The sequence below is a fragment of the Ctenocephalides felis genome, unplaced genomic scaffold, assembly GCF_003426905.1.
Source record: "Ctenocephalides felis isolate EL2017-DRISC unplaced genomic scaffold, ASM342690v1 CF-g0.4_SCAFFOLD_01886, whole genome shotgun sequence".
NCBI classification, from domain to species: domain Eukaryota; kingdom Metazoa; phylum Arthropoda; class Insecta; order Siphonaptera; family Pulicidae; genus Ctenocephalides; species Ctenocephalides felis.
The window spans coordinates 153,707,734-153,720,100 of record NW_020538040.1 but is presented as its reverse complement, the minus strand read 5'-3'; the positions used below and the strand labels follow the sequence as shown (position 1 = coordinate 153,720,100).

The window sequence follows — 12,367 nt, the reverse complement described above, 5'->3', positions numbered from 1 at the left end:
GGCGTTTTTAATTTAATTGAATTGAAAAAAATACTGATCAAATGAACTAATAAACCTTCGTATAATGAAAACGATTTGAACCAAACCTTATATGTATCAAAATATATATAATGAGATTTTAAAGTTTTTTAAAAAAATGCGTTTATATTAAATATATTTATTAAATATTAAAGTGCATATTAGTTAATTTCTTGTCTATATTGTAAGAGTTATAACAAGTTTGGTTAGGGAGAATTGGTAATTGTTTGTTATTATATTACACAGATGTATAACTAGCTGTAAGTGGAATTCTGTCTTAAGGCAATTAAGGCATCGTGCCTTAAGGCAAATTGCTGGAACTTCCCGTACCAAAAATTATTATTTTTTTAAAAACGATTAACATTTTTGAAAAAAAATTACTTTGAAAAAATAAGATTTTTGAGAAACTATAAATTCGACAAAAAATTACTTTTTTTAAAAAAAAAAATTAAAAAAAAAAAAAAATTAATTTTTTTTTTTTTGAAAAAATTTTTTTTTAATTTTTTTTTTCGAAAAAAATTTTTTTTTTCTTTATTTTGACATATTGTGGAAGATCTGAACTTTTTTTTTCAAAGCAATCGTACTGCTTTAAATGCATAGGGACAAAATATAAAGCGCGTAAGCGCCGCGTCGCTGTCTAACGCGTAAGCATTGGTACCGAACCCATAGGAATGTTAACAAAATGTATACTTATTGTTAAAATCTCCGAGGGTCCGAATTGGAAATTAATTGTAGGGAATATAGCGAAAAATAACGCCATATAATAATTATTTTAATACTCATATGCTTTCCTGGTTAAAACCGCCGGAAACTCAAAAATGAAGCTGATCAAATACACTAAAAAATTTTTGATGAAAAAGTCTAATCATCTCGGATTTCGATAAAACTAATAGTGTTTATGCACAATATTATTAGTAAAATTCTGTGGAAATTTTATGACACTTGGTCTATTAGTTTTCGAGATATTCGCATTTGAAATTTTGCAGTGTTAAAAAGTACCAAAAAAAATTCTCACTCTTTTGACGATTGCTCGGCGTGTGAGGCAGATAGAGGGTCCGAATTGGAAATTAATTGTAGGGAATATAGCGAAATATAACGCCATATAATAATTATTTTAATACTCATATGCTTTCCTGGTTAAAACCGCCAGAAACTCAAAAATGAAGCTGATGAACACTAACTAGCTGTAAGTGGAATTCTGTCTTAAGGCAATTAGGGCATCGTGCCTTAAGGCAAATTGCTGGAACTTCCCGTACCAAAAATTATTATTTTTTTTAAAAACGATTAACATTTTTGAAAAAAAATTACTTCGAAAAAATAAGATTTTTGAGAAACTATAAACTTGACAAAAAATTACTTTTTTTTGAAAAAAAAAATTGAAAAAAAAAATTTTTTTTTTTCAAATCTTTTTTTTTTTGAAAAAAAATGTTTTCTTTATTTTGACATATGTTGGAAGATCTGAACTTTTTTTCAAAGCAATCGTACTGCTTTAAATGCATAGAGACAAAATACTGCTTTAAATGCATAGAGCGTCGCTGTCTAACGGGTAAACATTGGTACGGAACCTATAGGAATGTAAACAAAATTTATACTTATTGTTAAAATCTCTATAAAATATCTGATAATTTGATGTGCATATGTCTAATGATCATTTTTGACCGCCAAATGTCATTTTTTTTTACTTTTTTCGTTGTATCTCCGAAACCGCTAAACCTGCCCTTATAAAAATTTGATCAAATCTTCATCTTGTCAATACAAGTAAAATGTTTTTTGAATTATTAAAATCGGACGCTCCGTTCTATTAAAAACTGAGGTACCGTTTTTGTCACTTTTTGCCCCATATCTTCGGAACGGCTAGACCTACCTCCGCCAAAAACTAATCAGCACATCTCCTTATCAATACGAATCGAATGTTTCTTAAATTATTCAAATTGCTTCATGCGTGTACCCGAAATCGTCGACGAAAATTTGTATCCGCACACATATACATACTACGCACACACACACACACACACATACATCCATTTTTTCTAAGGTATGCCAAAATATTCAGAAACCTCTGAAACGTAAAGATATATAAAAATTTTCATTTTCGATTTTTTTGCGATTACTATAACTTACCCTACGGGAAGTTAATTAAAATGTGATTTTACGATACATTTCAAAACTAGTGGTGCAAGGCAAATTGATGGAACTTCCAGCACCAAAAATTTAGAATTTTAGTTTAATTTAGTTTTTTATATGTTAAAAAGTATTGAAAATTTTGGTCTTTTTTTCAAAGCAATTGCGCTGTTTTAATTCCGTAAAGGAAATAATTAAATCTCGTAAGGGATATGCCACAGTCTAACTAGTGAAAATTGGAATGGAACCGTTAGAAATATAAACAAAGTTTGTACTTATTTTTAAAATCTCTGTGAAATATCTGATATTCTGATGTGCATAAGTTTCATATTCATTTTCGACCTCCAAATGGCATATCTTTTTATTTATTTTTATTGGATCTCCAAAATCGCTAGATCTGCTTTGCCAAAAATTTAGTTCTTCATTGTGTAAATACAAATAAAATGTTCTTTGAATGATTTAAATTTTGCGTTCCGTTACCTCAAAAAAAATGATAGACTGCCTGTCTATCAAAAAAAAAGAATCAGAAATTTGCTTCCGACGCCACTGAGCATCTTATTATCAATAGGAATCGAATGTTGTTTGAATCATTGAAATCGGTTGAACCGTGTTCCCAAAATCGTCGACGAATATTTGTATCCTCACACACACATACATCCATTGTTTTAAGGTATGCCAAAATGTTCAGAAACTTTTGAAACGTACAAATAAATGAAAAAAAACATTTTCGATTATTTGGAGATTACTATAACTTATGCTACGGGAAGTTAAATATTATACAAAATCTTCAAATAATAGTTATGTATTTAATAGACAATATAAGTTTGATTTATAAACAAACAATTTAGCAAAATTCTTTTTATTTTTTTTTTTTTGTTAGCCATGAACGTCAAAGGGGCCGAGCTAAACCTGTGTGTTCGAGTTGGAACTCCTCCCGTTCTGTCAATCAAATTCAATCTACCATACTGAAAACCATACACAATTTAAAATGTATTACAAATGGAAAAACAATTAATTGATATCACTTGTTTTCATATGTAATTGAAGAATTTTATTACGCGTTAATCCATATAGTGATATCATTGATGAGAACTGCCAAGTTATCTAAACTTGTTTCAGTTAGCTATAAATCTAATAATTTCAAACAATATTTCACGTATTTTTGAAAAATAAAATTTTAAATAATAAAATCTATTCAATATTCTGAATCTCATCTTATCCTAAACTTTCCAGTGTACTTTCAAAAAATATTTTTTAAGAAAATATTAGCTAAAAAATGACATTTTGATTAAAATACATTAGTTTAAAAAAACTGTTACAACCAGCCCCTAAGTATTTTATTAAAACCGGACTAAATTCAATAAAATATTATACATGTAAATGTTGGAGATGAAATAGTTTTTAATGAAAAGCCTAAACTTCTTTCAAAATAAACAGGATAAAATGGTATTTCAATAGGTAAATAATAATAATTATTAATTAAGAATATAATTTTCTTAATACGGAAAGTTCATGCAACTCAACACAACTTGCATTTTTACAAAATAAATTTTTGAACAGAAAGTTTTATGAGCATTACTAATATACTCGTCACAAATCTTCCACTTCCACAGGACGAAAACGCTTGCCAATCTCGGTCAACTGGCTAAAAAAAAGATATTGAACACTAAATTACTATATTATATAAATATAATTATATTAAATATATCGTGTGTTTGAATCACATTTGTTCAGTTGATTGAAGTAACAAGTTTAGTTGCCCGTTTGCCTTATAATATAATTGGATTTTTTTAGTACTAGCCAATTGTGATTAACAAAACCCTCTATTATCTTTAAAGTTTTGTGAAAATACATGAGTATTATCATTATAAATGATTGTAAAAAATTGAAAATATGATGACGCATATCATATCAGTTTTAAATAATAGTATTTCATGTTTATGCTCATGGCCCATGGCAATACGTTCCGTAAAAACAACTTTATTTTACAAATATGAAACGAAGCTTTTCAAATACGATCGTACAGTACGATAAATTATCAACGTGTTTTGACTTAAATCAAAATAATTATGATGGATAAAATTGATCGGCAAAGTGTAATTCTGAAATTCAAATGAATTTAGTTCTTTAGCGACCATCATAGAAGCAATACACTTCTCTAACCTTAATAATTACATCAAACTCTAACAAGTACCAGTTAGTTTTTTTTTCATTATTACAATTATTAATAATTAACAAATTTGCAATGAAGTTCTTCAGGGATAAATTTTCATACATCGGAGAGTTTTTTACTTTTATTGGCAAAACCATGCCTTGTAAGAAGGAAGCAAGTAAGTGTTTGAGCATAATTTGAGAAAATAATTATAAAAAGATATTATTACATAGTACGTTTAATGGTTTTATCACATACTGATATTTTAATGTGGTACATATTTTATAATAAATTATGGAAAGTTCGTTTCGTAAAAATGAAAAGGTATATCATATTTAAATACTATAGTAAACCAATGTGAAACACCATCATTTGCAATGTTATTTAAAATTATTTAATTATTAACGAGTGAACTGTGGCTCTCTATTTTAAATGTGCTGTTTTTTGTATCGAGATATGACGAGTATATTCGTCAAGTTGCGCTAATAAGATATCGGGTGAAAAACATTAGTTTAATTTTTAAAATTGGAAGTTGAGTTCAATCTTACACATATCTATGAAAGCAAGAATTAAAGATTTTTATTTTAGCGGCACACTCAAAGTATACTAAACATCATGAAATTTGAGAGTATGTTGTGTTTTTCTCAAATAAAGCGATTTAACACTAAACCAACCTACAATTCATGTATACCTATACCTACCGTCCGCGGTCGAATTGACATACAATTAAAAAGTTATCTATTTTATTATTTGATTCAGATAATGATTGATTTATTGTTTAATTTACATAAAATGAATAAATTTCCATGGAGTTTTATCTAAATTGATTATTATATAATTTCTAAAAAAAATATAAAAGAAAAAACAAATCAAATTAAATATTTATACAGATAGGCCATAAGCATTCTCAATATACTTTTTATAGCTTATCGCATTACTGACCAATTATTTTAGACTGAAATGTACATTTGATGCAAATATATTTGTTGTTTTGTAATATTCACGAAATTTTATTTGACAATTTGACGAACTTATGGGCATTGTTGATAAAAAATAGTTTTTTTGAGATTTTGAATATGCATCATCGATTTAAAAAAATGACAAACGGTAGACGGTAGATTTAGTGTAAAAATCCAGTGGTCACATAATTTATAGACATAACTAGTACACTCAAAATTCACATCTAATTTACAATATTATAGATCTAATGTCCGAAAAGCTAGAGTGAACAAAATAGCAATGAAAATACGTTTTAAAGAAAAATTTTTTTTCAATATTTTTATGGAACACTATGCAGAGTTAATTTAAATAATTAAAATTGATATTTTAATAAAAATAAGTGAAAAGATTGTAGTGGAAACTTTATTTGATAATAATATCAAATTGTCAGTTACTAATTAAGGCTGCATTTTGTTATGGAAAACAGAACGAAACTTTGTAAAAATCATTAAATTATAGTTAGGTACCCTTAATATATCTGATTTTTACGACGTTATTGCGATAAAAAATATTGTTACAAAAGCTAATTGGAGCTAATTGTCGTTGAAGTAGTAAATATATGCTTATATGTATATACATTTTTATAATATAGCATTGAATGATATTTCAGATCAAATGAAAGAATTCAAAAATAATGTGCCTCAAATGGAAGAAATACCTCAGCCAACAAACCAGGATAATATTTACTTTTTGGCAGCAAACCCGGGTAGTACTGACTTTCTGGCAACATTTAAGGACGATATTCACTTTCCAAAAACAAACCATGATGATATTGACTTATTGGCAACCAACCAGGATGACATTGACCTTTTGGCAACAAACCAGATTAGTACTGACTTTCTGGCAACATTTAAGGACGATATTCGCTTTCCAGAAACAAACCAAAATGATATTGACCTTTCAACAAACCAAGATGATATTGACCTTTCGAGAACGAACCAGATGATATTGACCTTTTGGGAACAAACCAGAATGACATTGAATTTTTAGCAACAAACCAGGATGATATTGATATTTCAGGATCAAAACAGGATAATATTGACCTTTCGGAAACAAACCAGGATAATATTGACCTTTCAGGAATAATCCAGGATGCCATTGACCTTTCGCAAACAAACCAGGATAAAATTGACCTTTCTGGATCAAACCAGTATGATATTAATCTTTCGGGAACAAACCAGGATAATATTGACCTTTCGAGAACAAACCAGAATGATATTGACCTTTCGACAACAAACCAGGATAATATTGACGTTTCGGGAACCAACCAGAATGATATTGACCTTTCGGAAACAAACCAGGATGATATTGACTTTTTGGCAACCAACCAGGATGATATTGACCTTACGGAAACGAACCAGGATAGTATTGACATTTCAGGAACAAACCAGTATGATACTGACCTTTTGGGAATAAACCAGAATGACATTGAATTTTTAGCAACAAACCAGGATGATATTGATATTTCAGGATCAAAACAGGATAATATTGACCTTTCGGAAACAAACCAGGATAATATTGACCTTTCAGGAACAATCCAGGATGCTATTGATCTTTCGCAAACAAACCAGGATAAAATTGACCTTTCTGGCACAAACCAAGATGATATTAATCTTTCGGGAACAAACCAGGATAATAATGACCTTTCGGGAAGAAACCAGAATGATATTGACCTTTTGGCAACAAACCAGGATGATGTTGATATTTCGGGAGAGAACTGGGATAATATTGACCTTTCGGAAACAAACCAGGATGATATTGACCTCTTAGCAGCAAACCAGAATGACATTGACATTTTGGTAAAAAATCGGAATGATATTGACTTTTTGGCAACAAACCAGAATAATATTGACTGTTTAGCTACAAATCAAGATGATATTAACAAATGTGATGCCGACAATACTAATCCAACTCATGCTAATCTTCCGCTCCCGATAGGCTTACATTCTCATAATATTCCGACTGACAAAAAATTCGTAACGATGGAAGCCCAAAAACTTCCGCAACCATTTACTGAATTTAGGAGTGTTAAAGAGATGGTAAGAAAATTAGAAAGCATTAAAGAAGAATCCATGAAAAGTATTTCGCCTGTAGCTTCCCCTAAACCAAAGATTGATATATTTAATTGATTCTCGACTGAGATTTTGCAAAATTCGCCTATGTATTCTAGACCCTAATATTATCATCACTGTTACTAACAAGAGCCGATAATATATATTATTTTATATTATAAGTTTAACTAACACTTCTAAATAAAACTTTTTATTTTACTTGGTGTATGATTGTAACAACCTAATTTTGAATTGTAGAATACTGATTGACTTAACTTGTTATTTGATACGCAATGTAACTTTCACGATATGAATAAATAAATTCTAATAAATTATGTATATATATATATATATATATATATATATATATATATTAACCAGTAAACTATCATCGAGCCTTACTTACAGCAAACAGTGCGCATAGATTTGTGACATCTATATCGAGCTCAATCGAGTATATTTGTCAATCACAAGGTAAGTTGCGCTAGTAAGATATAGGATGAAAAATATGGGTTTATTCAACAAATTAAAATATTTTATTACTATAAAGGGATTAAATGCAATGGAATTTAGATGTAAATGTAACTCAGTAAGGATAGTTTTTGATAAAAAGCAAAAACTATTTTTAAAGTAAATAGCAAAAAATGGTATTTAAATAGCTAAAATTCATTCTTATTGATTAAGTATAATATTTCCATATTCCGGGAAGTTCATGCAACTTTCCTTAAGGTAAATTGTCTCTTACAACTACTTTCTTTATGCTGTCATAGCCTGAAAATATTTTAAACAACTAGACATTTCAGAACTTTCAGAATATAATTCGTTTTTTTTTTAAAAAAAAACTTCTAATATAAGAAACAAGTGATCACTGTTTCATTCGTATGACACATGTACTCGTCAATACACAAAATTATACCACTTCTCCATGACATGTATATCCGTCAATCACAGTTAATTTGTTAAAACTGCTTTGAGTGCGTCCTTGCTATAACAGTAGAGATATCTTTTGTTAGGGATACTAATTCTTCGTTGCGATTTTTAACAGATAGATACCACTGGATACGATGGAAATTAGGGGCATTCACTTCAAATGTTTTTAGAGAATATATTTTATATCGTCTCCATTTATACTTGTTTGTCTATGATCATCTCTATTATCACTGCTTCAATGAGTATTATAAACAGAACGAATGAATTTATCCGGGAAGCGAAAAATTGCATTTAAACTCATTTTGAATTTGGTTAAGATAGGCGGGAAATTAAATTTAATTAAAAATTACTGATGAAATGAACTAATAAAACTTTATATAATAACATTAATTTAGATAAGTAATGATTTCATTATATATCCTCAAATATTAGACATCTACAAAAGCTAATTTATTTATGAACTTTTATTTTAATTTGAATAATGCGACGTGCAAAAATTCACACTTTTATCTACTGTTCAATATGAGTTATTTACACATATTGGAAAGCTTAATGCAACTCACGTTAAAGCCAAATTTCACTTACAACTAGTTACAAATATTAATCTAATATTAGAATATGAAATACCATTTTTATCTAGAGAACATAGTTCACCGTTTGTATTGTGTATTAAACTTTTATTATTGTACCAAAAGTAAGTACAATACAAATTTTACAACATATTTAAGCAAACTTAACTCTAATAGTTGGCACTTCTTCAGTTTATAAACAATTTATAAAAATATTTTAGAAAAAGCTAGTGAAAATAAAAAATAAACGATTTGAACTACCACATATGTATCACGATGTATTAAAATGAGATTATTTTTGTAATAAATTTTGCGTTTATATTAAATATTAAAGTGCATATTAGTTAAATTCTTATCTATAATGTAATAATTATTGCAAGTTAAATTATCGAGCATTGATAATTGATGGTTATATTACAAAGATGTATAATTAATATGTGGTTTTATGATACATTTTAAAACTAGTGGTGCATGGTTATCCTGCCTTAAAAGGCAAATTGCTGAAACTATCCATACCAAAAATTTAGAATTTTTGAAAAAGCTTTGAAATGTTTTGAAAACTTTGAAAAAAATAGATTTCTGATAATTTTGAAATTTTTGAAAAATAATGACTTTTTTTAAATATTTTAATTTGCTTTTTATATGTTGAAAACTTTTGAAAATGTTGTACTTTTTTTAAAGTAATCGCGCTGTTTTAATTGCGTAGAGAAAAAAGTCGCAGTCTAACAAGTGAAAATTGGTACGGAACCGTTAGAAATATAGACAAAATTTGTACTTATTATTAAAACCTCTGTAAAACATCTGATATTTTGATGTGCATAAGTTTCGTATTTATTTTTGATCTCCAAATGGCTTTTTTTATTGTATCTCTGAAACCGCTTGACCTGCTTGTCCAAAAATTTGATCAGCTCTTCATTTTGTCAATACAAATAAAATTTTCTTTGAATTATTTAAATCGGGCATTCCGTTACCTCGAAACCTGAATTACCACTTTTAGCACTTTTTGCTCCGTATCCTCAAAACAGCCGGACCTGCCTTACTCAAAAACAAATTAGCACGTCTCCTTATCAACAAAAACCGAATGTTTTTTGAATCATTCAAATCGGTTGATCCGGGTTTTCGAAATCGTCGACAAAAATTTGTGTTCGCACACACATACACTCGCACACATACATCCATTTTTTCCAGGTATTCCAAAATGTTCAGAAACCTTTAAATCGAAAAAAATGAAAAAATTCATTTTCGATTATTTGGAGATTACTATAACTTATGCTACGGGAAGTTAAATATTATACAAAATCTTGAAATACTAGTTATGTATTTAATAGATGATTTAAGTTTGATTTATAAACGAACAATTCAGCAAAATGCTTTTTATTTTTTTTGTTGGCCATGATGTCAAAGGGGCCGAGCTAAACCTGTGTGCTCGAGTTAGAACTCCTCCCGTTCTGTCAATCAAATTTAATCTACCATATTGAAAACCATACACAATTTAAAATGTGTTACAAATGTGTTAATTGATATCACTTGTTTTTATATGTAATTGAAGACTTTTATTACGCGTAAACCCATATAGTGATATCATTGATGAGAAATGCATGAAGTTATCTAAACTTGTTTCAGTTAGCTATAATCTAGAATTTTGAATAATATTTCACATTTATTTGTAGATTTTGAATAATAGATTTATTTAAACGATTAATTTTAAATAATAAAATCTAAATATTCTAAATCTCATCTTATCCTAAATTTTCCAGTGTACTTTCAAAAAATATTTTTTAAGATGATATTAGCTAAAAAGATGACGTTTTGATCAAATGGCATTAGTAGCAAATGTAGGAAATAAGTTTTTATTGAAAATTTAATTGTTTCAAAATAAACGGGATAAAATGGTATTTCAATTGGTAAATAATAATTATTATTGATTAAGTATATAATTTTCTTATTACGGAATGTTCATGCAACTTGCGTTAAAGCAAAATTCCACTTATTTTTTACAGCCAACTTGACATTTAAAAATATATAGTATTACTTTTATACAAAATCAAAATTTTGAACAAAAGGTCACTCTTTTAGAGCATTACGAATATACTCGTCAATATACAAATCTCTATCACTTCCACATGACGAAAACATTTGTCAATCACGGCGTTTGCTTCATATTTGTTCAGTTGATTTATTTTAGTTGCCCGTTTGTCTTATAATAAAATTATCTTAACGTATATCATATCAGTTTTAAATAATAGCATTTCATGTTTATGCTCATGGCTCATGGCAGTACGTCCGTTAAAAACAACTTTATTTTAAAAATATGAAACGAAGCTTTTCAAATACGATGAAGCAGTATGATAATTTATCAACGTGTTTTGACTTAAATCAAAATAATTATGATCCATAAAAATAATTATGATCGGCAAAGTGTGATTCTGAAATTCAAATGAATTTAGTTCTTTAGCGACCATCATAGAAGCAAGACACTTCACTAACTTTAAGAATTACATCAAACTCTAAGAAGTAACAGATAATTTTTTCTGTATAATTATTAATTTTATAGTAATTAGTAATAAAATTGCAATGGAGTACATAAGTGATAAAGTTTTATACATCAGAGAGTTTTTTACTTTTATGGGCAAAGCTCTGTGTTGCCTGAAGGAAGATGGTAAGTGTTTAAACATAATTTGAGAAAATAATTTTACAAAGATTTTATTTTATAGTATATTTAATGTTTTTTGAAATACTTATATTTTTATGAAGTGATATATTTTATAATATTTAATTGAATGTTTGTTTCATGAAAATGAAAAGATAAAACATGTTTAATCACTAAAGTGAATAAGTCGGTGTAAAATACCATTTGTTACAACTTCATTTAAAGTAATTTAACTATTGAACAGATTACTGTGGCACACTATTCTATATGTGCACACTGTTTTGTGTAGTCAGAATCAAGCTATGACGAGTATATTCGTCAGTTGCACTGGTAAGATTTTAATTAAAAAATTGGTTTCATTTTTAATATTAAAACTGCTACAACTCAAAGTATTCTAAACATCTAGGTTGAAAGTATGATATGTTTTTCTCAAAAAATGCGATTTTAAGCAGGCAATGAATACATAATTCATACACATGAGAAAACTTAAAATTCGCACATAATTTACAATATTATAGATTTAATCATTGAAAGTCTCGAGTAAAAAAATTAGCAATGAAGAATTTCTTTGTTTTTTTTATAAAACTTTAATTATTATGGCACACTATGAAGAAATAATTAAATTAAAGATGTTTGGATATAATTGAGTAAGGAATAATAAATGACATAGTAAGTTCAACATTCAACATATTTAATTACGATAAACATTCAAATTTTATTCGTATAATTCTTAAATATTTTGATTCATTATTAAAACATGAATGAAAAGGTTGTTGAGAAAACTTTAAAAATTACAATTTATCAGCTACTAATTAAAACCACCTTTTAACATAAAAAACTGAACAAATCTCTATTAAATTATAGTATATTTTAAATG

The 12,367-nt window shown here is 27.9% G+C and overlaps 1 protein-coding gene across 1 annotated transcript; it reads left to right on the top strand.

Moving 5' to 3' along the window:
- Positions 1-4,447: 4,447 nt before the first annotated feature.
- LOC113376084 (protein PFC0760c-like) lies at positions 4,448-7,419 on the top strand. The gene is made up of 3 exons (XM_026616010.1): positions 4,448-4,469; positions 5,883-6,133; positions 6,223-7,419. Exons 1-3 carry the CDS (start codon positions 4,448-4,450, stop codon positions 7,417-7,419), a joined length of 1,470 nt encoding a protein of 489 aa, XP_026471795.1.
- Positions 7,420-12,367: the final 4,948 nt, after the last annotated feature.

What these genes read in the sequence shown, in the direction of transcription:
- LOC113376084 (XM_026616010.1), top strand. Translation starts at nt 4,448, where the DNA reads ATGCCTTGTAAGAAGGAAGCAA. An exon ending in GCCTTGTAAGAAGGAAGCAA is followed by an intron (nt 4,470 to 5,882) that starts GTAAGTGTTTGA and finishes TTTATAATATAG; the next exon opens with CATTGAATGATATTTCAGAT. An exon ending in AGATTAGTACTGACTTTCTG is followed by an intron (nt 6,134 to 6,222) that starts GCAACATTTAAG and finishes TGACCTTTCGAG; the next exon opens with AACGAACCAGATGATATTGA.